Source organism: Ylistrum balloti, unplaced genomic scaffold (assembly GCF_031769215.1).
Source record: "Ylistrum balloti isolate Yb309-2 unplaced genomic scaffold, AGI_CSIRO_Ybal_v1 Utg371268, whole genome shotgun sequence".
NCBI classification, from domain to species: Eukaryota; Metazoa; Mollusca; class Bivalvia; order Pectinida; family Pectinidae; genus Ylistrum; species Ylistrum balloti.
The window spans coordinates 729,310-756,500 of NW_026782683.1; the positions used below are offsets into that span (position 1 = coordinate 729,310).

General features: G+C 37.3%; 1 protein-coding gene across 1 annotated transcript in view; it reads right to left on the minus strand.

The window, feature by feature from the left end:
• Positions 1-27,191, minus strand: part of LOC132561707 (uncharacterized) — a 161,663-nt gene that overhangs the window by 88,800 nt on the left and 45,672 nt on the right. Inside the window, exons 23-40 of the mRNA XM_060226406.1 lie at positions 26,972-27,110; positions 23,851-23,990; positions 19,068-19,288; positions 18,359-18,551; positions 17,296-17,478; positions 16,790-16,987; positions 11,461-11,674; positions 10,567-10,913; positions 9,182-9,412; positions 8,008-8,151; positions 6,647-6,812; positions 5,258-5,433; positions 4,726-4,987; positions 4,289-4,482; positions 3,368-3,838; positions 2,737-2,905; positions 1,747-1,925; positions 720-875 (exon numbers count right to left, since the gene is read on the minus strand). Coding sequence (XP_060082389.1) covers positions 720-875; positions 1,747-1,925; positions 2,737-2,905; positions 3,368-3,838; positions 4,289-4,482; positions 4,726-4,987; positions 5,258-5,433; positions 6,647-6,812; positions 8,008-8,151; positions 9,182-9,412; positions 10,567-10,913; positions 11,461-11,674; positions 16,790-16,987; positions 17,296-17,478; positions 18,359-18,551; positions 19,068-19,288; positions 23,851-23,990; positions 26,972-27,110 — 3,783 coding nt within the window. The remainder of the gene's footprint in view (positions 1-719; positions 876-1,746; positions 1,926-2,736; positions 2,906-3,367; positions 3,839-4,288; positions 4,483-4,725; positions 4,988-5,257; positions 5,434-6,646; positions 6,813-8,007; positions 8,152-9,181; positions 9,413-10,566; positions 10,914-11,460; positions 11,675-16,789; positions 16,988-17,295; positions 17,479-18,358; positions 18,552-19,067; positions 19,289-23,850; positions 23,991-26,971; positions 27,111-27,191) is intronic.

The following is a 27,191-nucleotide window of genomic DNA, read 5'->3' on the forward strand; positions in this document are numbered from 1 at the left end:
CTAAAACATGCAGATCACAGGTATAATGTGTAAGGTAGCATATAGCCTTAACTCTAAAACATGCAGATCACAGGTATAATGTGTAAGGTAGCATATAGCCTTAACTCTAACACAAATCACAGGTATAATGTGTAAGGAAGAATATACCCTTAACTCTAACACAAATCACAGGTATAATGTGTAAGGTAGCATATAACCTTAACTCTAACACAAATCACTAGGTATAATGTGTAGGGTAGCATATAGCCTTAACTCTAACACAAATCACTAGGTATAATGTGTAGGGTAGCATATAGCCTTCACTCTAACACAAATCACCGGTATAATGTGTAAGGTAGCATATACCCTTAACTCTAACACAAATCATAGGTATAATGTGTTTGATAATATATACCCCTGATATTGCACATTTGATAAGTCTACTTTAGTGTATAGCTTAAACTGAAACATTAACTAATAAAATTCTAAAAGAAATCATGAGCAGTTGTGAAATTTGGTATCATATAGTTTAGATATTCAGTGTGCCAATGTTCAGTGGTGATATATAGAATTTTGATTGAGGTTATAACCTACCTTGGGGACACAAGCTAAATGTGGCGCTGCCGTTGGGACAGAATGCCCCCTCAGAGTGAGGGTTATAACCCACCTGGTGGACACCAGCTAAATGTGGCACTGCCGTTAGGACAGAATGCCCCCTCAGAGTGAGGGTTATAACCTACCTTGTGGACACAAGCTAAATGTGGCACTGCCGTTGGGACAGAATGCCCCCTCAGGACATGTAATGTAAGTAGGACTATCAGCACCCTCTGTGCAATAGTAACCGCCCCAACATAGACCTGATGGCTGTATCATGTTCTGGTCGCCACAGTAACTCCCTGTAAACAGATAAGATGAGTCAATATGATACTATCCCTGTGAACTGATGAGTCAATATGATACTGTCTCTGTTAACTGAAGAGTCAATGTGATACTGTCCCTGTTAACTGAGGAGTCAACATGATACTGTCTCTGTTCACTGAGGAGTCAATATGATACTGTCCCTGTTAACTGAGGAGTCAATATGATACTGTCCCTGTTAACTGAGGAGTCAACATGATACTATCCCTGTTAACTGAGGAGTCAACATGATACTATCCCTGTTAACTGAAGAGTCAACATGATACTATCCCTGTTAACTGAGGAGTCAATATGATACTATCCCTGTTAACTGAGGAGTCAATATGATACTGTCCCTGTTAACTGAGGAGTCAATATGATACTGTCTCTGTTAACTGAGGAGTCAATATGATAATATCCCTTTTAACTGAGGAGTCAATATGATACTATCCCTGTTAACTGAGGAGTCAACATGATAATATCCCTGTTAACTGAAGAGTCAACATGATACTATCCCTGTTCACTGAGGAGTCAATATGATACTGTCCCTGTTAACTGAGGAGTCAATATGATAATATCCCTGTTAACTGAGGAGTCAACATGATACTGTCTCTGTTAACTGAGGAGTCAACATGATACTATCCCTGTTAACTGAGGAGTCAACATGATACTATCCCTGTTAACTGAAGAGTCAACATGATACTATCCCTGTTCACTGAGGAGTCAACATGATACTGTCCCTGTTAACTGAGGAGTCAATATGATAATATCCCTGTTAACCTATTTGTTAACTGAATCATTGATAACATGGTCATCACGGGGAACACCATATGCTGGCTGTTAATATCTATAATGAAGTTCTCTATCTACCTGCTGTACAATTGGTACACTGGTCCTGTGCTGTTAGCTTTGTTGCGTTAGAGAAAGTTCCCTGTGGACATTTTTGTGGTTCAGAGGTCTGCAGCGGACAGAAATGACCAGCTGGACACTCGTCAGCATCGGCTCCCTGTGAGGGTGTTCCAGATGTTGCTCCTTGTTTACAGAAATACCTAAAAAAAATTTTTCAAAAAATGACCCTGGGTTACAGATTCTATTGTAGACTATACAGACCCTGATGTAGACTGTATCAGACCCTGTTGTAGACTATACAGACCCTGTTGCAGACTATACAGACCCTGTTGCAGACTATACAGACCCTGATGTAGACTATACAGAACCTGTTGTAGACTATACAGACCCTTTTGTAGACTATACAGAACCTAATGTAGATTATACAGACCCTGTTGTAGACTATACAGACCCTGATGTGGACTATACAGACCTTGTTATAGACTATACAGACCCTGTTGTAGACTATACAGACCCTGTTGCAGACTATACAGACCCTGTTGTAGAGTATACAGACCCTGTTGTAGACTATACAGAACCTGTTGTGGACTATAAAGACCCTGTTGTAGACTATACAGACCCTGTTGTGGACTATACAGACCCTTATGTGGACTACACAGACCCTGTTGTAGACTATACAGACCCTGATGTGGACTATACAGACCTTGTTATAGACTATACAGACCCTGTTGTAGACTATACAGACCCTGTTGTAGACTATACAGAACCTGTTGTAGACTATACAGAACCTGTTGTAGACTATACAGAACCTGTTGTGGACTATAAAGACCCTGTTGTAGACTATACAGACCCTGTTGTGGACTATACAGACCCTTATGTGGACTACACAGACCCTGTTGTAGACTATACAGACCCTGATGTGGACTACACAGACCCTGCTGTAGACTATACAGATCTTGTTTAAGACTACACAGTCCCTAGGTTACATATAGTTATGTTGTATGTACTTACCCTGCATTACAAATTTTGCTGTAGTCTATCTGGGCCAAGCTGTCACAATAATATCCTCCAGGACATGAAATACAGTCACCTACAGCCTGGAAGCCAGTTATGTTTCCAAACGTTCCGATTGGACATGGGAACTCTGATGAATACTTGGTGTTGAGTGGACAGTAGTAGCCTGAAAAATTTAAAAGTAACAAAATCCTTAAATTTCTAAACATTGTCTAAATGATGTTTTTTGGCTGCGAGAAACGCAATTATATATAAACTATAAAAAACACACAAACTTCATAAGGTCTAGAAATATGTTGTAAAATCATGAATATTTTTCTTGAGTTGGTGAATTACGCTCTTAATCCATTGATTCATGTAAAATGGATTTCTACATTAATAGGTTTTGTAAGCATTACAATGTATTTATCCACAAAATCAATGACAAAATTTGAGCTCTGCTTAAATAAATATCTGTTCTGGATAAAAAAAAATGGTCATTTTCATGTACAAATCCTACAAACAAATTTGATTAGTGTAGAGAACAAAGTCAGGTAATTGATAAAAATGCCTATAACGTTCATGGTTCGAAATAAGTTTATAACAAATTATATGATTTTGACCTTAAAATGAGGATATCAATTTTTACCTTCTGGACAAATGGAATTGTTGTACAGGACTACTGGTGCCATTGTATTATCACAGAAGTAGCCAACGGGACAGTCTTTACACACACTTTGTCCTGTCTCATCCTGGTAGGTACCAGACAAGCAGCGAATTGATTCGTGACTTCCGATTGGACAATTATGTCCCACTGGACATGTGTATTCAGCAGGACTGGATAGATTCATTCCTGATGGACAATAGAATCCACCATCACATTGTCCAGTGGCCACGGTATTTCCATATCCTGCACAGTAGTAGCCTTGGTAACAGGGGAGACAATCCGAGACATCTGAACCACCTGTCACATTCAGGAATGTACCTGGTGGGCAGTCGTCTCCCACACTACTTCCAGCAATACAGAACTTCCCCATCGGGCAGGCCACGGCAGATGCAGAAGAGGAGCCTACAGGACAGTAATAACCTGCAGAGCAGTTTCCAGTAGGGGCAGATAACTCTGAATTCAAAAGAAAATATGATATGAAAGTGCTGTATTAGACACTATAATGATAGTACAGTATCAGTACAGTAGAGAATTCTAATGATAGGAAAATTGAAACATTAAATTCTTGTTTATGTGATCTCATTAATTTTAACAGACACATGTAAAACCAAATTTTAAAAATGATAAAAGAAATAATATATAAACTAAGTTTAAGTGTTATCAAGTGTACACATTAAAGAATATCTGTTGATGAAAGAAAATAAGAATAAAGATAAATATTTACACAAAGTTAAAGTAACACAAAACTTAAAACAGGAGTGACTCACAGTTAACTAAGATCCCTTAAAAATAACATAAGACTTGGAAGAAAACATATCACTAAGGTTTTACACATTAATTTTCATATAAAGATCATCAATTAATATATAATTTTAATTTTCATATCAGTACTCTGTCACTTACCAACATTGTCACAGTACATTCCCGGTGTACAGGAGATTTCTGCTGAGCTGCCGTTGGGACAGAAGTTTCCAATCGTACATTGTCCCCCAGTCAGTGGGTCTGAAGGTTGTCTGGATGTGGCTCCTCCTGTACAATACCATCCGCCATCACAGTAGCCAGTCGGAGCACCAAGTCCCTGTGTCTCGCAAAACTCACTGAAAAAGAATTGAGCACTACAGATGATGTGTCAAGATCCAGTAAATACAATATGCTAAAACAGAAGGCAGTGTCAAGGCCTTGTGTTTCACTGTGGTCTCAATAATTCGGTACTAATGCTTATGCTAGTGTTTATATAAAGTCCTTGTATTTTGAAATGAATGTTGCAAAAACTACATTACCATCTCAAGATCAGTGTATAATCTATTTTTAGTATGCCTGACCTTTAACCTTTCACTTACCCTGGAGTACAGGATTGACAGTCAGCCAGTGCATTCATTCCAGTCAAGTTGTTGAATTTCCCAATCGGACATGGATTGGAATAGGGCAGTGTGGCTTGAGCAATGCAGTAATGACCTTCTGGACATGGGATGGGATCACTGGTGTTGACCGTACAATAGTAGCCCTCTGGACAGTTCAAACAGGTCGTACTCCCTGTGGCATTAGCATACTTTCCTGCTTCACATGGTATTGGGTCCTGAGTACCAGTGGGACAATAGTAACCTAGCAACAAGACAAAAACAATCATCAAATAGTTTTTATTATTGTTTAGTCATATTTAGTAAATATACATTTAAAGGTAATTCTATGTTACTTCTCAAATGAATCAGAATACAGTCCAAATACTTTTTGATGACCAATGAGATTTCATGTTACTTCAGCATATTTTTCCTTTGACCAAACAGATTATGAGTTACATTTTTAAGCCAATCAGAATTCGTTTCAACTGACAAATCAGGTTCTATGCTTTAAAGGAATAAATGTACTCCTTACCTGTAGGGCAGATATCTCCCCAAGTTTGATTGACAGGAGCTGCCTCTGGAGATCCTCCACTACAGTAGTATCCTGCTGTACACTGAGTTCCTGTGGTGGTCATGTTACTGATGGTACAGTAATAGCCTCCATCACAAGCAGTACATTCAGCTGCTGACTTCAACCAGAATGCTGGCCTAAACACAAATTACATATTGATTACCAGAACGCTGGCCTAAACACAAATTACATATTGATTACCAGAACGCTGGCCTAAACACAAATTACATATTGATTACAAGAACGCTGGCCTAAACACAAATTACATATTGATTACCAGAACGCTGGCCTAAACACAAATTACATATTAATTACCAGAACGCTGGCCTAAACACAAATTACATATTGATTACCAGAACGCTGGCCTAAACACAAATTACATATTGATTACCAGAACGCTGGCCTAAACACAAATTACATATTGATTACCAGAACGCTGGCCTAAACACAAATTACATATTGATTACCAGAACGCTGGCCTAAACACGAATTACATATTGATTACCAGAACGCTGGCCTAAACACAAATTACATATTGATTACCAGAACGCTGGCCTAAACACGAATTACATATTGATTACCAGAACGCTGGCCTAAACACAAATTACATATTGATTACCAGAACGCTGGCCTAAACACAAATTACATATTGATTACCGGAATGCTGGCCTAAACACAAATTATATATTGATTACCAGAACGCTGGCCTAAACACAAATTACATATTGATTATCAGAACGCTGGCCTAAACACAAATTACATATTGATTACCAGAATGCTGGCCTAAACACAAATTATATATTAATTAACAGATCTGGATTAAAAACAAATAAAAATATCAGACAGAATGAGGCCTACAGATAAATAAAGATTAGTTTGGAAAGCTACTTGGTTTACAGATGCTCTGGAAGAACATGTATGACAGAAAGTCTGTTGAACAAATAATTTCCATATTTATCTGACAATAATGTCATGTATAGATAACAATAATCTGTAGGAATGCTGGGTGTTAGAATAAAGCTGGTTCTAGGAAGAAAAAGTGAGACCTATTGACAACAATGAAAAGCGAAAATTCAGAAATAAAAAAATTGAGCACAGACTTCCATAGATGTACACACACCGTGAATCAAAGTGGTCAAGGTTGATTTTTTACCTGTAACCATAACCAATGACCATCAAAATCAAATCAAATTTAGAAGTTGGTGGTATGATGCGATATGCCATCACTACAAACCAAATCTTTGCTGGGGAAACAACTCATACACAATTTTATCTGGGACACAAGGATGCACACAACCATGCATGCACAAACAAAGCAATTACATGGACTAAGTTTAATTTGAGACCTACCCGTAAGTTCCTGGGGGGCAAGGAGTAGGAGAAATGGAGCCTTCCTCACAGTAGAATCCTTTAGGACACTTTCCTCGAAGTTCTAAGTAATCATCTGGCTGAGCCACTGTAGCACCACCGCCAGAAAAGTACCCAGGTCCAATCTTCTTAGTGACATTTACCAAGGCTGCCAAGGTGAAGATACATGTCAAGGTCAATGTGTAGATACATGTCAAGGTCAATGTGTAGATACATATCAAGGTCAATGTGTAGATACATGTCAAGATCATTGTGTAGATACATGTCAAGGTCAATCTGTAGATACATGTCAAGGGCAACATGTAGATAAATATCAAGGTCGACGTGTAGATACATGTCAAGGTCAATGTGTAGATACATGTCAAGGTCAACATGTAGACACATGACAAAGTCAATGTGTAGATACATATCAAGATCGATGTGTAGATATATGTCAAGGTCAATGTGTAGATACATGTCAAGGTCAACATGTAGATACATATCAAGGTCGACGTGTAGATACATGTCAAGGTCGATGTGTAGATACATGTCAAAGTCGATGTGTAGACACATGACAAGGTCAATGTGTAGATACATGTCAAGGTCAATGTGTATATACATGTCAAGGTCAACATGTAGACACATGACAAGGTCGATGTGTAGATACATGTCAAGATCGATGTGTAGATATATGTCAAGGTCAATCTGTAGATACATGTCAAGGTCAACATGTAGATAAATATCAAGGTCGACGTGTAGATACATGTCAAGGTCGATGTGTAGATACATGTCAAGGTTGATGTGTAGATACATGTCAAGGTCAAAGCGTAGATACATTTCAAGGTCAATGTGTAGATACATGTCAAGGTCAACGTGTAGATACATATCAAGGTCAATGCGTAGATACATATCAAGGTCAATGCGTAGATACATTTCAAGGTCAATGCGTAGATACATGTCAAGGTCAATGCGTAGATACATGTCAAGGTCGATGTGTAGATACATGTCAAGGTCAATGTGTAGATACATGTCAAGGTCAATGCGTAGATACATGTCAAGGTTAATGCGTAGATACATGTCAAGGTCAATGTGTAGATACATGTCAAGGTCAATGTGTAGATACATGTCAAGATCAATGCATAGATACATGACAAGGTCAATGTGTAGATACATGACAAGGTTATTCAGTAGAAATGTGAATGGATTTCAAGGAAAATTGGAATGACGTTGAATATTAACAATATTTTTAAGATAAATCCTATTTCTTCAACATTCGTTACCAAGAAATGTGAAACAATTTAGGTGAATCATGGTTGTTGGCTAAAGCACACCATCTTGATCAACTTAAATGATTGAATATTTACCAATTTCGTCACAGTAATATCCAGCTATACAGTCGAGACACTCTGTGATGAGTGACAGACCAACATCAGTACTGTAGGTTCCTATAGGACAGGCGTCAGGGTTGTCTAGAGGATCTGATACTGTACTAGCAGCACAGAACTTTCCTGTGAAGCATACACATCACTTAGTCAATGGAAAACTTTGACATTATAACTACAGACTAAAAGTGAACATAATTATAAGTCAAACATGACAAGGCACAACTAGGGACCAAGTAAAACCTACAAAAGAAATTTGAGAAAAATCAATCAAGTATTCTCCACAATTAGTGATAACAAATTACAATTAAGAGGGGATTCTACATCTAAAATTTGAGAATAATGCTTCTCCAGAAATACTGATAACAAACTAACTGTTGAAATCCAAAATGGCAACCTGTTTGCAGGGTTTTCCTCGACTCATAAAAACCTTCGTTTTGACTCCTTAAATTGACTAAGGACCCCAAAAATGAATAAGGTTTTATTCTATTTCATATAAGATGTGACAATTATAATTAACAATTTATAAAGGTGAAGGTCCCAGGGGAAACCCTAGGTCTGCCAACTTGTTTTTCAGTTTAGTCTGAAATTTGGACAATACACAACTAGGTATCCAACGTTCCCTACAAATGAAATTTAAAAAAAAAAAAAGTACTTCTCTAGAAATAACAATAGTATTGTTTTTTTTGAAAAGCTTAGATTAGAAAATTACTGAAGGATCTATTACACATTCTCAAAATTCAAATGAATTTCCTATCTTTATCCAAAGAAACCCAAATCTCTGTTAGAGCGAAGTAGCTATAATCGCCCAAAAAGTATTCAAGCAAAACAAGAGGAAAATAATGAAAACGTTACAGTATCATCTATATATAGTATGGGTTGATGTCACTGACGAAAGTTTCTGAAGTAAATTCCAAAAACATTGTTGATGGAATAGTGAAATTTTGTTTCACTCCTTCCCTGTGAAAATGTCACACCTTAAGTGGAGATTGTTTAGTCTTGTATCAAGAGAGTATATTAATCTTTATACAAGAAGACCATGTAAATTATACAGGTAAGTGCTGTATACAGGTAAGTGCTGTGAAAATAAATTGCAAGATATTTTACAGTAAAATCTTTATAATACATTTAGGATGATAAAAAGATGAGAACAAACCTTGGGGACATATTGTTGGGGCTTGTCCAGGGTAACATATATAGCCAGCGATACACAGCTGACACACAGACATTCCAGTGGTGTTGGCATAGTAACCAATGTCACAGATTCTAGGCAAGTCTGCTCCTGCCACACAATAGTGGTGCTGTGGACAAATGTTACCAGTGGTGTTGTCAACAGGACTGTCTACCCAGGCTCCTCCCTTGCAGTAGTAACCTGATGCACATGGCCCTGGAAACAAGTAAGTCATTCAGCAATGACATTAAACAAATCCTTTAACCCTGATAATGAGTAAATTGCTTCATATCTGTTAATCTTGTTTCTCATAAGCATTCACAGAAGTCTATCTTAAAAACTAGACATCTTGAAACAGTCCAAAAACAAGCTTCTTCACAATTTTATCACTCAAAACTAATGATTTTTAACTCATTATTTTCCAATTCAATTTAAAACCACCAACTTTGTTGTGTCATTTAGAGTTCATAAGTGGGTGTGCATGTGTTTGTGAGCACATGTGTAGTAAGTAGATTGTCACAATACCCACAAACTGGCAATATGATGATCTGCTGATTGATGTCATTGAGATGACATGATATCTTTATACAGAATCAATTCCTGACTTATTGTATTAGAAACTTATTTTCAATCTGGAAAAGAAACTGCAGAACAAGGTTAGAATGGTAAATCTGAAATAAGAAATGTGACAATGATATATCTATTCACATTGGTGATTGGTTTACAAGTGATCACCTCAAACTAATTACTGTTTGACCTTAAAGTGTCCTGTTACTTACCTGTAGGAGCTGTGAGGGCTGTAACTAATTACTGTTTGACCTTAAAGTGTCCTGTTACTTACCTTTAGGAGCTGTGAGGGCTGTAACTAATTACTGTTTGACCTTAATGTGTCCTATTACTTACCTGTAGGATTACTTACCTGTAGGAGCTGTGAGGGCTGTAACTAATTACTGTTTGACCTTAATGTGTCCTGTTACTTACCTGTAGGAGCTGTGAGGGCTGTAACTAATTACTGTTTGACCTTAAAGTGTCCTATTACTTACCTGTAGGAGCTGTGAGGGCTGTAACTAATTACTGTTTGACCTTAAAGTGTCCTGTTACTTACCTGTAGGAGCTGTGAGGGCTGTAACTAATTACTGTTTGACCTTAATGTGTCCTGTTAATGTGTCCTAATTACTGTTTACCTTAGTGTCCTTAGGAGCCTGTAACTAATTACTGTTTGACCTTAATGTGTCCTATTACTTACCTGTAGGAGCTGTGAGGGCTGTAACTAATTACTGTTTGACCTTAATGTGTCCTATTACTTACCTGTAGGAGCTGTGAGGGCTGTAACTAATTACTGTTTGACCTTAAAGTGTCCTGTTACTTACCTGTAGGAGCTGTGAGGGCTGTAGTATTACAGTAACTTCCAGCATCACATGGTAAACAGTTAGCCACTGACTGACCGTTACGATCTGGATTATAAGTCCCTGTTGGGCACTCTACCATGACAGCAGAGCCTTGTGGACAATAGTATCCAGGAGAACAAGAGTCACCATAGAGGATAATGGTTTTGTTTCCGGTCGGGTCATTATTGTATACAGGATCTCTTGACTCCGCTGATCCGTAACAAATGTGGCCAGCAGAGCATTCTGCGGTGTAATTGGAAGCACCTCTATCTTGACAGTAAAATCCTGGAGGACAGCTGGTACAGTTATCAAGGCTGGTCATTCCCTCTCTGTAGAAGTCAATATTTATATAGAGCGACACAACCATAAACAAAATATCTATGAAATTTCACTAAAATTGTACACAAAAATATACTTATATTATTTTTGTATTTGTGTTACATTAAAATATAATAACTGACTGATGACTCCCCATATAAACCAACAGTCTGCACTGGAAACACCAGTACAGTTTCCAGATCATTCATATAAAACAGCGACAGCAAATCTGGGGCATGCGAAATCTGCTTGATAATTGGGTAGGAAAAATAACTCACAGGGTAAGATTCTTTAGTAGCCACACACACACACACAACAAACCCTGTGTTTGTAACTAAAGAATCATTTCTCTCAAGTTGAGGCATTTCTATCTCATCCAAACAGAGTTGAAAGATGCTATAAATTTTAGGGTAGAACATAGAAGGACAAATGTCTTATTCAGATAGAGTAAAAGAAATTGATACCCATCTACAGAGTGACAGCAATGCAACTCAAAATTGTAGCAAGCAGAGAAGAGTGAGGTAGTACAATGTCACCACTATATAGTGCAATACTTACTGACTTAAGAAAGTTCCAGGTGGACAATCTGATGGAATTTCACTGCCCTCGGGACAGTACCGACCAGAAGGACAGATGATGCTGTAGTTCATTGCCTTATCAGGACAGTAGGATCCAGCTGGGCAGGTAAGACAAGCTCCTTGTCTATTAAAGGGATTATATGTTGCAACCAAACATTCCGTTACTGCGGTAGATCCAATTGGTGAGTAGTAACCTTTAATAACAATTATTCTCTTTATATTAAAATTCATTTTCCTGACAGTTTTTATTCTCGCACAAACTGAACAAGTTCCTCTACACAATAATTCTAATGGTGGATACTGCCACCTTTTCAAAATTGAAATATTTTATCCAATATTGCAGTGATAAAAATAAATCAAGATTTCACTTGGAATGAGGTTGGACCCTTCTCCATGAAGTTGGACCCTTCTCCATGAAGTTGGACCCTCCTCCATGAGGTTGGACTCTTCACCATGAGATTGGACCCTTCCACATGAGGTTGGACTCTTCCCCATGAGGTTGGACCCTTCCCCATGAGGTTGGACTCTTCTACATGAGGTTGGACTGGACCCTTCATGAGGTTGGACCCTTCCCCATGAGGTTGGACTCTTCTACATGAGATTGGACCCTTCACCATGAGGTCGGACCCTTCCCCATGAGGTTGGACCCTTCTCCATGAAGTTGGACCCTCCTCCATGAGGTTGGACACTTCTACATGAGATTGGACCCTTCCACATGAGGTTGGACTCTTCTACATGAGATTGGACCCTTCACCATGAGGTCGGACCCTTCCCCATGAGGTTGGACCCTTCCCCATGAGGTTGGACCCTCCTCCATGAGGTTGGACTCTTCACCATGAGATTGGACCCTTCCACATGAGGTTGGACTCTTCTACATGAGATTGGACCCTTCACCATGAGGTCGGACCCTTCCCCATGAGGTTGGACCCTTCTCCATGAAGTTGGACCCTCCTCCATGAGGTTGGACTCTTCTACATGAGATTGGACCCTTCACCATGAGGTTGGACCCTTCCCCATGAGGTTGGACCCTTCCCCATGAGGTTGGACCCTCCTCCATGAGGTTGGACTCTTCACCATGAGATTGGACCCTTCCACATGAGGTTGGACTCTTCCCCATGAGGTTGGACCCTTCCCCATGAGGTTGGACTCTTCTACATGAGATTGGACCCTTCACCATGAGGTCGGACCCTTCCCCATGAGGTTGGACCCTTCCCCATGAGGTTGGACCCTCCTCCATGAGGTTGGACTCTTCACCATGGGATTGGACCCTTCCACATGAGGTTGGACTCTTCCCCATGAGGATGGACCCTTCCCCATGAGGTTGGACTCTTCTCCATGAGATTGGACCTTTCACCATGAGGTTGGACCCTTCCCCATGAGGTTGGACTCTTCTACATGAGATTGGACCCTTCACCATGAGGTCGGACCCTTCCCCATGAGGTTGGACCCTTCCCCATGAGGTTGGACCCTTCCTCGTGAGGTTGGACCCTCCTCCATGAGGTCGGACCCTTCACCATGAGGTCGGACCCTTCCCCATGAGGTTGGACCCTTCCACATGAGGTTGGACCCTTCTCCTAAAGTCTAAAGTATTTACTTGACACTAAGAAATAGGTACTTGACAAAATTACCCAATTTGGAAAAAAGGACACACAAGTCAGCAAATAAAAGCCAAATTTATCTGTAAAATAAAAAATTCCTTTTTAAATGAATGTATTATAGAGTTAACTATAATCTTAGTATTATAGAGTTAACTATGATTTAAGTATTATAGAGTTAACTATAATTTAAGTATTATACAGTTAACTATAATTTAAGTATTATAGAGTTAACTATAATTCAAGTATTAAAGAGTTAACTATAATTCAAGTATTATAGAGTTAACTATAATTTAAGTATTATAGAGTTAACTATAATTTAAGTATTATAGAGTTAACTATGATTTAAGTATTATAGAGTTAACTATGATTTAAGTATTATAGAGTTAACTATAATTTAAGTATTATAGAGTTAACTATAATTTAAGTATTATAGAGTTAACTGTAATTTAAGTATTATAGAGTTAACTATAATTTAAGTATTATAGAGTTAACTATAATTTAAGTATTATAGAGTTAACTATAATTTAAGTATTATAGAGTTAACTATAATTTAAGTATTATAGAGTTAACTATAATTTAAGTATTATAGAGTTAACTATAATTTAAGTATTATAGAGTTAACTATAATTCAAGTATTATAGAGTTAACTATAATCTTAGTATTATAGAGTTAACTATAATTTAAGTATTATAGAGTTAACTATAATTTAAGTATTATAGAGTTAACTATAATTTAAGTATTATAGAGTTAACTATAATTTAAGTATTATAGAGTTAACTATAATTTAAGTATTATAGAGTTAAAGTATAATTTAAGTATTATAGAGTTAACTATAATTTAAGTATTATAGAGTTAACTATAATTTAAGTATTATAGAGTTAACTATAATTTAAGTATTATAGAGTTAACTATAATTTAAGTATTATAGAGTTAACTATAATTTAAGTATTATAGAGTTAACTATAATTTAAGTATTATAGAGTTAACTATAATTTAAGTATTAAAGAATTACCTATAATTTAAGTATTATAGAGTTAACTATAATTTAAGTATTATAGAGTTAACTATAATTCAAGTATTATAGAGTTAACTATAATCTTAGTATTATAGAGTTAACTGTAATTTAAGTATTATAGAGTTAACTATAATTTAAGTATTATAGAGTTAAAGTATAATTTAAGTATTATAGAGTTAACTATAATTTAAGTATTATAGAGTTAACTATAATTTAAGTATTATAGAGTTAACTATAATTTAAGTATTATAGAGTTACCTATAATTTAAGTATTATAGAGTTAACTATAATTTAAGTATTATAGAGTTACCTATAATTTAAGTATTATAGAGTTACCTATAATTTAAGTATTATAGAGTTAACTATAATTTAAGTATTATAGAGTTAACTATAATTTAAGTATTATAGAGTTAACTATAATTTAAGTATTAAAGAGTTAACTATAATTCAAGTATTATAGAGTTAACTATAATCTTAGTATTATAGAGTTAACTGTAATTTAAGTATTATAGAGTTAACTATAATTTAAGTATTATAGAGTTAAAGTATAATTTAAGTATTATAGAGTTAACTATAATTTAAGTATTATAGAGTTAACTATAATTTAAGTATTATAGAGTTAACTATAATTTAAGTATTAAAGAGTTAACTATAATTCAAGTATTATAGAGTTAACTATAATTTAAGTATTATAGAGTTAACTATGATTTAAGTATTATAGAGTTAACTATAATTTAAGTATTATAGAGTTAAAGTATAATTTAAGTATTATAGAGTTACCTATAATTTAAGTATTATAGAGTTAACTATAATTTAAGTATTATAGAGTTAATTATAATTTAAGTATTAAAGAGTTCTATAATTTAAGTATTATAGAGTTAACTATAATTTAAGTATTATAGAGTTAACTATAATTTAAGTATTATAGAGTTAACTATAATTTAAGTATTAAAGAGTTAACTATAATCTTAGTATTATAGAGTTAACTATAATCTTAGTATTATAGAGTTAACTATAATTTAAGTATTATAGAGTTAACTATAATTTAAGTATTATAGAGTTAACTATAATTTAAGTATTATAGAGTTAACTATAATTTAAGTATTATAGAGTTAACTATAATTTAAGTATTATAGAGTTAACTATAATTTAAGTATTATAGAGTTAACTATAATTTAAGTATTATAGAGTTAACTATAATTTAAGTATTATAGAGTTAACTATAATTTAAGTATTACAGAGTTAACTATAATCTTAGTATTATAGAGTTAACTATAATTTAAGTATTATAGAGTTAACTATAATTTAAGTATTACAGAGTTAACTATAATCTTAGTATTATAGAGTTAACTATAATTTTAAAAGTCTTTTTACATTTTTAAAATTTCAAAATGCTTTATTGTTGTGCTGACAAGTACGGATAATTAATATCTGGGTCACTGTCCCATAAATAGAATGATAAACTGTGTTTCCTTACGAGCAGAAATGAATGAAACAAACAGAGATTCTTTTGTTTTAATGACTCTGTGTTTGTGTTTCTAAATAATGATCACATCATATTACCACAGACCAAACTATTACAATTAACTGTAATTAAATTCACCTTGCATTTACATCTTCCTTAAGAGCCTTCCTGACTTCAAAATTTTGTACAATTCCTCAAATACTTGTTAGTATGTAAATATATAAAGAACACTGTGGAAATTTACATATATGATATATATTTATATATACTTCAAAAGAATAAAACCACCAGTAGAAGCTTTATATGTGATGTTTAGATAAGTTTTTTGGCTGTACTATAATACTATGTACACTTCTGTCGAAAATAGTGTGACATGATGGTTAACAGATTACAGACAAATAAAACAAATTCACAAGATGGTAACAATGTACTGTAGTTGATTTCATTTCACTTTTGCAACTCAAACTTTAGACGCCATTTAGTCATTGAAATATCACATTCAAATCTTCTACTGGTTGTGTTGTAAGAACTTTTATTCCAATGACAACCAATCTGACAACAGTGTGTTCTGATAAGACAACCCTTGTACAGATCTGCCTCTGTTGACAGTGTTCTGATAAGACAACACTCGTACAGATCTGTGTCTGTTGACAGTGTTCTGATAAGACAACACTTGTACAGATCTGCCTCTGTTGACAGTGTTCTGATAAGACAACACTTGTACAGATCTGTGTCTGTTGACAGTGTTCTGATAAGACAACACTCGTACAGATCTGTGTCTGTTGACTCTGTTGACAGATCTGCCTCTGTTGACAGTGTTCTGATAAGACAACACTTGTACAGATCTGTGTCTGTTGACAGTGTTCTGATAAGACAACACTCGTACAGATCTGTGTCTGTTGACAGTGTTCTGATAAGACAACACTTGTACAGATCTGCCTCTGTTGACAGTGTTATGATAAGACAACACTTGTACAGATCTGCATCTGTTGACAGTGTTATGATAAGACAACACTTGTACAGATCTGCCTCTGTTGACAGTGTTATAAGACAACACTTGTACAGATCTGTCTCTGTTGTCAGTATTATGATAAGACAACACTTGTACAGATCTGTCTCTGTTGTCAGTGTTATGATAAGACAACCCTTGTACAGTGTATTATAGAAATATTTTTTATCTCCGAATACACCTGAATTTTTAATAAAAGGCTGTGTAGCCTTGTTAACTTACCAGCAAGTGTGGTAAACTGACAAGCACTTTGGGCAGCCCCAGTACAGTAACAACCAGCATCACACTGCCCCGTGGGAGCACCACCAGACTGCACTGAGCAGTAGTAGCCTGGGTCACAATCGACACAGTCATATTTATCCACAGACCCTGTAACATTGCTGTAGGTTCCCAAAGGACAGGGTCTAGGTTCAAAGGATCCTGGAAACAAGCACAATTGATGTTTACATGTTCTGAGCTGCTGGCAAACTTAACTAATATCTATATAGATTTGGAAAATGTTTATCAATGTTTATTTGAAATTAACCTGTAACTAGGACCAGAAGAAAGTATCAATAAATCGTAAATACAATTCAACTGATTGAAATTGGATTAAATATTAACAAAGGAAGGATTTACACAGAGAACCCTGATAAAATCCAAGTTTAAGAAAGGCATCTTCAAATGAAATCTAGCCATTAAGTCTGTTCACCTTTTCCAGAAAAGCAGAATAACTGCACTAATATTACCTTTCAGGCAGTATCCACCTGCTGGACAACGTTCTCCAGTGACGCCATCAGTTGGGCCAGAAGTGGACGCTCCACTGTAGCATACAAAGCCGGGGTCACACTGGTCACGAGGGCTGAGTAATCCTGGGGCATCACAGTAGTAACCAGGGTCACACAGGTTACAATCATCCATGGCCATTAGGTCTGAAATTCATTTACAGTTATAAATTAATATCTAAAGATATTCTATGACCCATACCCTCCCTAGGTAACACTTTAAACGCTTTCCTCTCTTGTGTTACACTCTGTACCCCATCCCTCTCTTGGGTAACACTCTGTACTCCCTCCCTCTCTTGGGTAACACTCTGTACTCCCTCCCTCTCTTGGGTAACACTCTGTACTTCCTTCCTCTCTTGGGTAACACTCTGTACTCCCTCCCTCTCTTGGGTAACACTCTGTACTCCCTCCCTCCCTCTCTTGGGTAACACTCTGTACTCCCTCTCTCTCATGGGTAACACTCTGCACTCCCTCCATCTCTTGGGTTACACTTGGTACTCCCTCCCTCTCTTGGGTAACAATCTGTCCCCCTCCCCCTCCTATGTAATACTCTATGACACCCTTTCTCCTTGGTTACAATCTGTACCCCTCCCCCTCCTAGTTAGGTTAAAAGGTGATTGGTGTTGAATCAGTTTGAGAAAGTTGACTCTATTACAGCCTTATAAACTTTTCTACTTTACAACAATTGAATAACACGCTTTATCAACAAATACTGTTCACACCTGTCGTCACAGATGGAAATACCAGGTGAGTGTTACTGTGGGAGAAAACTGGAGTACCTGGTGTAAACTTACAAAGAGTACCCAAATGGTCCTGACAGGGATATCGGCCCTCATCTCCTCTTTAGGCATGACAAGGAAGTTTTACTCCATTAAAAAAGTGGATAAACCTTACTAGTCATTACCTTGGTCAGGATTGCAAAACACAAGATACAAACAAAGAAATAGATTGACAGGACACACCGGCCATTTCATTCCTATCCTGTTTGTGATAAATACAAGTTTGTTTCTACTTTATTGTTACTCACTCGAAGCATTTCCATAACGCCCAATTGGACAAGGTGTGGAAACAGAAGAATTCGCAGGACAGTAGTAACCTTGGAGACAGTCTATGGTAGTTGTACTAGCTTGTGGACAATAGTAACCAGCAGGACAGGGTTTACAACTGGCCTCGTCTGGAGTGCCTTTGGTGTCCGCGTACGTTCCAGCTGGACAGGCCACCTACACACAGTCATAAAACATGTTATACTCAGAGAGGTCATCATATATCCAGCTGAACAGCATGCTAACATATATTTCATGTTATACTCAGAGAGGTCATCATATATCCAACTGAACTGCATGCTAACATATATTCAACACTGGGTGACGTTAACCCGTAAACGGTACAATTTTCTTCAAACAAATAAATTTACAACTTCTACTTTTATAGAGAGTTATTCTGGAACTGTGATTGTGAAGACATCCTTAGTATATTTACAACATAATGTATACAATAAGAAACAAAATCTATAGATAGTGCTCAAATTTGTTTTGCCTCTTTTTAATAAATCAAATACATCTCAAATAATGAGAATTTTTCACCAATGTATTCTGCTTTACTTTTTCTCACAATCTTATAAATTTCGTAAAAATTGATAACTACGAAGTACGATAATAAACAGCAAATTTTTGAGATATAAAACGGTGAAACTTAGTAGCAGGAAATGCTGTTTTCTGTGAACATTTTAAACAAACCTGTTGTGGCCCATAGGCTCCAATAAGTGATGGAGGTGTGAAGTAGACAGTTGCCACAGGACTAGGACAGTAGAAGCCTTCATCACATAAACCAGTCACCGCGGAAGACGCAGCCAGACAGTACGACCCAGCCGGGCATGGTAAACAATGAAGTGTAACATCCCATCGTGCTGTCTCATTCTGGACAGTACCCACAGGACACTGAATCATCTCGAGTGTTCCTGTAAATAAAAGATCAAATTTCTGCAAAATCGTCTCTACTAACTACATGTCATTAACAAATGAAGTGGTTGTGTATCCCAGCAACGATCCCAACATGTTAAGATATGTATCTTTCAAATATCACACGATTTTAAAATTGTCAAGGGACCACTACAGTACCTCAGTGATAATACACCATATAAGTCATCTGAGGACGAGATACACTACTGTACCTCAGTGATAATACACCATATAAGTCATCTGAGGACGAGATACACTACAGTACCTCAGTGATAATACACCATATAAGTCATCTGAGGACCTGATACACTACAGTACCTCAGTGATAATACACCATATAAGTCAGTGTACCTCAGTGATAATACCATATAAGTCATCTGAGGACGAGATATATACACCATATAAGTCATCTGAGGACGAGATACACTACTGTACCTCAGTGATAATACACCATATAAGTCATCTGAGGACGAGATACACTACAGTACCTCAGTGATAATACACCATATAAGTCATCTGAGGACGAGATACACTACAGTACCTCAGTGATAATACACCATATAAGTCATCTGAGGAGTACACTCAGTATAGTGATAATACACCATATAAGTCATCTGAGGACGAGATACACTACAGTACCTCAGTGATAATACACCATATAAGTCATCTGAGGACGAGATACACTACAGTACCTCAGTGATAATACACCATATAAGTCATCTGAGGACGAGATACACTACTGTACCTCAGTGATAATACACCATATAAGTCATCTGAGGACCTGATACACTACAGTACCTCAGTGATAATACACCATATAAGTCATCTGAGGACCTGATACACTACAGTACCTCAGTGATAATACACCATATAAGTCATCTGAGGACCTGATACACTACTGTACCTCAGTGATAATACACCATATAAGTCATCTGATACACTACTGTACCTCAGTGATAATACACCATATAAGTCATCTGAGGACGAGATACACTACAGTACCTCAGTGATAATACACCATATAAGTCATCTGAGGACGAGATACACTACTGTACCTCAGTGATAATACACCATATAAGTCATCTGAGGATACCTCAGATACACATATAAGTACAGTACCTCAGTGATAATACACCATATAAGTCATCTGAGGACGAGATACACTACTGTATACAGTCATCTATACACTACTGTACCTCAGTGATAATACACCATATAAGTCATCTGAGGACAGTACCTCTGATACACTACTGTACCTCAGTGATAATACACCATATAAGTCATCTGACCTCAGTGATAATACACCATATAAGGACCTGATACACTACTGTACCTCAGTGATAATACATCATATAAGTCATCTGAGGACGAGATACACTACTGTACCTCAGTGATAATACACAATATAAGTCATCTGAGGACCTCAGTGATAATACAGTACCTCAGTGATAATACACCATATAAGTCATCTGAGGACGAGATACACTACTGTACCTCAGTGATAATACACCATATAAGTCATCTGAGGACGAGATACACTACTGTACCTCAGTGATAATACACCATATAAGTACCTCAGTGATAATACACCATATAAGTCATCTGAGGACGAGATACACTACTGTACCTCAGTGATAATACACCATATAAGTATGAGGAAGATACACATACCTCAGTGATAATACACCATATAAGTCATCTGAGGTACCTCAGTGATAATACACCATATAAGTCATCTGAGGACGAGATACACTACAGTACCTCAGTGATAATACACCATATAAGTCATCTGAGGACGAGATACACTACAGTACCTCAGTGATAATACACCATATAAGTCATCTGAGGACGAGATACACTACTGTACCTCAGTGATAATACACCATATAAGTCATCTGAGGACCTGATACACTACTGTACCTCAGTGATAATACACCATATAAGTCATCTGAGGACGAGATACACTACAGTACCTCAGTGATAATACACCATATAAGTCATCTGAGGACGAGATACACTACTGTACCTCAGTGATAATACACCATATAAGTCATCTGAGGACGAGATACACTACTGTACAGTGATAATACACCATATAAGTACCTCAGTGATAAGTACACCAGTGATAATACACCATATAAGTCATCTGAGGACGAGATACACTACAGTACCTCAGTGATAATACACCATATAAGTCATCTGAGGACGAGATACACTACAGTACCTCACTGTACCTCAGTGATAATACACCATATAAGTCATCTGAGGACGAGATACACTACAGTACCTCAGTGATAATACACCATATAAGTCATCTGAGGACCTGATACACTACTCTACCTCAGTGATAATACACCATATAGCATAAGTCATCTGAGGACGAGATACACTACTGTACCTCAGTGATAATACACCATATAGCATAAGTCATCTGAGGACGAGATACACAACAGTACCGCAGTGATAATACACCATATAAGTCATCTGAGGACGAGATACACTACTGTACCTCAGTGATAATACAGTCATCTGAGGACCTGATCTACTGTACCTCAGTGATAATACACCATATAAGTCATCTGAGGACCTGATACACTACTGTACCTCAGTGATAATACACCATATAAGTCATCTGAGGACGAGATACACTACAGTACCTCAGTGATAATACACCATATAAGTCATCTGAGGACGAGATACACTACAGTACCTCAGTGATAATACACCATATAAGTCATCTGAGGACGAGATACACTACAGTACCTCAGTGATAATACACCATATAAGTCATCTGAGGACGAGATACACTACTGTACCTCAGTGATAATACACCATATAGCATAAGTCATCTGAGGACGAGATACACAACAGTACCGCAGTGATAATACACCATATAGCATAAGTCATCTGAGGACCTGATACACTACTGTACCTCAGTGATAATACACCATATAAGTCATCTGAGGACCTGATACACTACTGTACCTCAGTGATAATACACCATATAAGTCATCTGAGGACGAGATACACTACTGTACCTCAGTGATAATACACCATATAAGTCATCTGAGGACGAGATACACTACTGTACCTCAGTGATAATACACCATATAAGTCATCTGAGGACGAGATACACTACAGTACCTCAGTGATAATACACCATATAAGTCATCTGAGGAAGATACACACAGTACCTCTGTACCATATAAGTCATCTGAGGAGTGATACATACTGTACCTCAGTGATAATACACCATATAAGTCATCTGAGGACGAGATACACTACTGTACCTCAGTGATAATACACCATACGAGATACACTACAGTACCTCAGTGATAATACACCATATAAGTCATCTGAGGACATATAAGATACACTACAGTACCTCAGTGATAATACACCATATAAGTCATCTGAGGACCTCAGTGATAATACACCATATGATACACTACTGTACCTCAGTGATAATACACCATATAAGTCATCTGAGGACGAGATACACTACTGTACCTCAGTGATAATACACCATATAAGTCATCTGAGGACCTGATACACTACAGTACCTCAGTGATAATACACCATATAAGTCATCTGAGGACGAGATACACTACAGTACCTCAGTGATAATACACCATATAAGTCATCTGAGGACGAGATACACTACAGTACCTCAGTGATAATACACCATATAAGTCATCTGAGGACGAGATACACTACAGTACCTCAGTGATAATACACCATATAAGTCATCTGAGGACGAGATACACTACAGTACCTCAGTGATAATACACCATATAAGTCATCTGAGGACGAGATACACTACAGTACCTCAGTGATAATACACCATATATAAGTCATCTGAGGAGTCATCTGAGGACGAGATACACTACTGTACCTCAGTGATAATACACCATATAAGTCATCTGAGGACGAGATACACTACTGTACCTCAGTGATAATACACCATATAAGTCATCTGAGGACGAGATACACTACAGTACCTCAGTGATAATACACCATATAAGTCATCTGAGGACGAGATACACTACTGTACCTCAGTGATAATACACCATATAAGTCATCTGAGGACGAGATACACTACTGTACCTCAGTGATAATACACCATATAAGTCATCTGAGGACAAAGTAGTCATGGGAACATAAATTTGTTAATTAGACGGGAACTACCATGGGTACAAAAAGTATAAGGAGTCCTCACTAAAAAAGGGTAGAATGAAGGTCGACAGTGAAGACAACACGAACAGCTCCTTTCCAATTCACGATTTATTTGTGCACCAAGTTGTTGACATGTTTCGGATCCAAGTGATATGACAACTTCATACATGAATAAATCGTGAGTTGGGAAGGAGCTGTTTGTGTTGTCTTCACTCTCGACCAATAAATTGTGAATTGGGAAGGAGCTGTTTGTGTTGTCTTCACTCTCGACCTACACAGATGTGATATAAGAACATTCCACTTGTACTTAAAAGTCTGAAGAAATCACAGAATATCAAAGACAAGTTTAAAGTTTACATATAAAGGCAGTAATATGAGTACAGACCTGCAGGGCAGTAAGTACCAGTGGTACAGGGGGCAGCTAATGCCATGTCTGTCAGTCCCTCTCCACACAGATAACCCTGGTTACAAATCTTGTCATTTAACATGGCATCCTCTGATGTTGTTTCATTATCACAATAATGGCTGAAACAGAATACAGTCCAATCAAGTTACATATAAATCCTTGAAAAAAGTTAAAATTTCAAATTACCTGGTTTTCAAACTAATCCACTTTTAAGACAACCAAAGGTTGGATTTGACTAACCCCTCATCTGCCTCCCAAAACTAATCCCTTCGCTACCACTAAAAACTAATCCCTACCCCACCAATCAAAAATAACCCCTCCATTGCCACTCACAACTAGCCATTCCCCTGCCACTCAAAACTAAACCCTCCATTGCCACTCACAACTAGCCATTCCCCTGCCACTCAAAACTAACCCCTCCATTGCCACTCACAACTAGCCATTCCCCTGCCACTCAAAACTAACCCCTCCATTGCCACTCACAACTAGCCATTCCCCTGCCACTCAAAACTAACCCCTCCATTGCCACTCACAACTAGCCATTCCCCTGCCACTCAAAACTAACCCTTACCCTGCCACTCAAAACTAACCCCGACTCTACCTATCAAAACTAATCCCTACCCCACCTAACAAAACTAACCTCTCCCCTGCCACTCAAAACTAACCCCGACTCTACCTATCAAAACTAGCCCTTCCCCTGCCACACACACATAACCCCTCCCCTGACACTCACAACTAACCCCTCCCCTGACACTCACAATTAACCCCTCCCCTGACACTCACAACTAACCCCTCCCCTGACACTCACAACTAACCCCTCCCCTGACACTCACAACTAACCCCTCCCCTGACACTCACAATGAACCCCTCCCCTGACACTCACAACTAACCCCTCCCCTGACACTCACAACTAACCCCTACCCTACAATCAAAAGTAAAACATCACCTACCTGAGCTGACTCTGAGATTCGTTAGTGATACCAGACGTCTTACCTAAATAAATGTCCCATTCATACATTGTTGTGTCAAGTTTTTAATTGCTATCTATCTGGATTCAGCACAGTAGGGTGAATATGTATTGACAATTGTCAGTGCTGCACTCGTAATGACTTGTCAGAGTCATAAAATGATGTTATTACCACTAAAACCAGTAGTATTTATCTATTTTATTTATTTTGTCTCAAATGAATCTGTATTTTTTCAATACCCTTCAACTTATTCACTTTATCTGACTGTTGTGTTTACTTTTTTATAATAGCAAGGAGAGGGATTTCATTGGCTAAGCTCAATTCCTTTTGTCTGTAAAATCACACAATATTCTGAAATAAAAGACTTAAAAGTAATGTTGGAATGGGCTAACCCCTGCCTGCCAAACAAAACTGACTCCTCCCCACTGATCAAACTAATTCCTTCCCTGCCTATAAAAACTAGCCCCTCCTCCCTAGCCATAACTAGCTCCTCCTCCCCAGCCATAACTAGCTCCTCCTCTCAATCCGAAACTAAACCCTCCTTACTAGACAAAACTAACCCTTCCTCCCTAGCCAAAACTAGCTAATCCTTTCTAGTTAAAACTAGCTCCTCGTCCCTAGCCAAAACTAGATATTATCTCCCTTGTTTTACTATAAAGCATCACTAGGTATTATCTCCCTTGTTTTACTAGAAAGCATCACTAGGTATTATCTCCCTTGTTTTACTATAAAGCATCACTAGGTATTATCTCCCTTGTTTTACTATAAAGCATCACTAGGTATTATCTCCCTTGTTTTACTAGAAAGCATCACTAGGTATTATCTCCCTTGTTTTACTAGAAAGCATCACTAGGTATTATCTCCCTTGTTTTACTATAAAACATCACTAGGTATTATCTCCCTTGTTTTACTATAAAACATCACTAGGTATTATCTCCCTTGTTTTACTATAAAACAACACTAGGTATTATCTCCCTTGTTTTACTATAAAACATCACTAGGTATCATCTCTCCTTTTTCACTATAAAGAACACATAGGTATTATTTCCCTTGTATTACAATAAAGCTTGCCTAGAAAATATTTCCCTTGTATTACAATAAAGCTTGCCTAGGAATTATTTCCCTTGTATTACAATAAAGCTTGCCTAGAAATTATTTCCCTTGTATTACAATAAAGCTTGCCTAGGAATTATTTCCCTTGTTTTTCTAAAAAGCACAACTAAGTATTTCTCACTTTTGTCCATAAAGCATGCCTAGGTGTTATCTCCATTGTTTAACTAAAAAGTATGCCTAAATATTATCTCCCTTATTTAAGCATGACCCAGTGTTATCTCTCTTTTATCTATAAAGCACACCTCGGTATTATCTCCCTTTGTCGTCTACACAGCATGCCTAGGTATTATCTCCCTTTGTCACCTACACAGCCTGCCTAGGTATTATCTCCCTTTGTCATTTACACAGCATGCCTAGGTATTATCTCCCTTTGTCACCTACACAGCATGCCTAGGTATTATCTCCCTTTGTCATTTACACAGCATACCTAGGTATTATCTCCCTTTGTCACCTACACAGCATGCCTAGGTATTATCTCCCTTTGTCACCTACACAGCATGCCTAGGTATTATCTCCCTTTGTCATTTACACAGCATGCCTAGGTATTATCTCCCTTTGTCATTTACACAGCATACCTAGGTATTATCTCCCTTTATCATCTACACAGCATGCCTAGGTATTATCTCCCTTTGTCACCTACACAGCATACCTAGGTATTATCTCCCTTTGTCATTTACACAGCATGCCTAGGTATTATCTCCCTTTGTCACCTACACAGCATGCCTAGGTATTATCTCCCTTTGTCATCTACACAGAATGCCTAGGTATCATCTCCCTTTGTCACCTACACAGCATGCCTAGGTATTATCTCCCTTTTCTTCTGAAAAGCATGCCTACGTATCATGCTTGTTAAACCATACAAATAGCCAGAGAGATCTCCCCTGTTTAACACTTGAGAAAGCCTTAATTATCTCTGCTGATTTGCAAACTTCAATAATTAAACCTGGTATATCTTCCTCCTTACTTTATTCGCTATAAAGTAAAACCTTGATTGGTATGAAGTATTTTTGAGTACTCACCCCATTATACAAGTTTTACACTCTGACTGCCCAGGTTTTGAGTAAAGTCCTTTGCCACAGTTATGCGGAGTTATAGTTCCTTCTCCACAGTAGAACCCTCCAGGACAGTCCCAACAATCAAATTGTCGTTTAGCAGAATCTAAAATAACAAGTGTCTCTTTTTATCACCCCTTTGTTGTTTTTATATTATAGATCAGCATATTGTAAATTCTGAATTAAT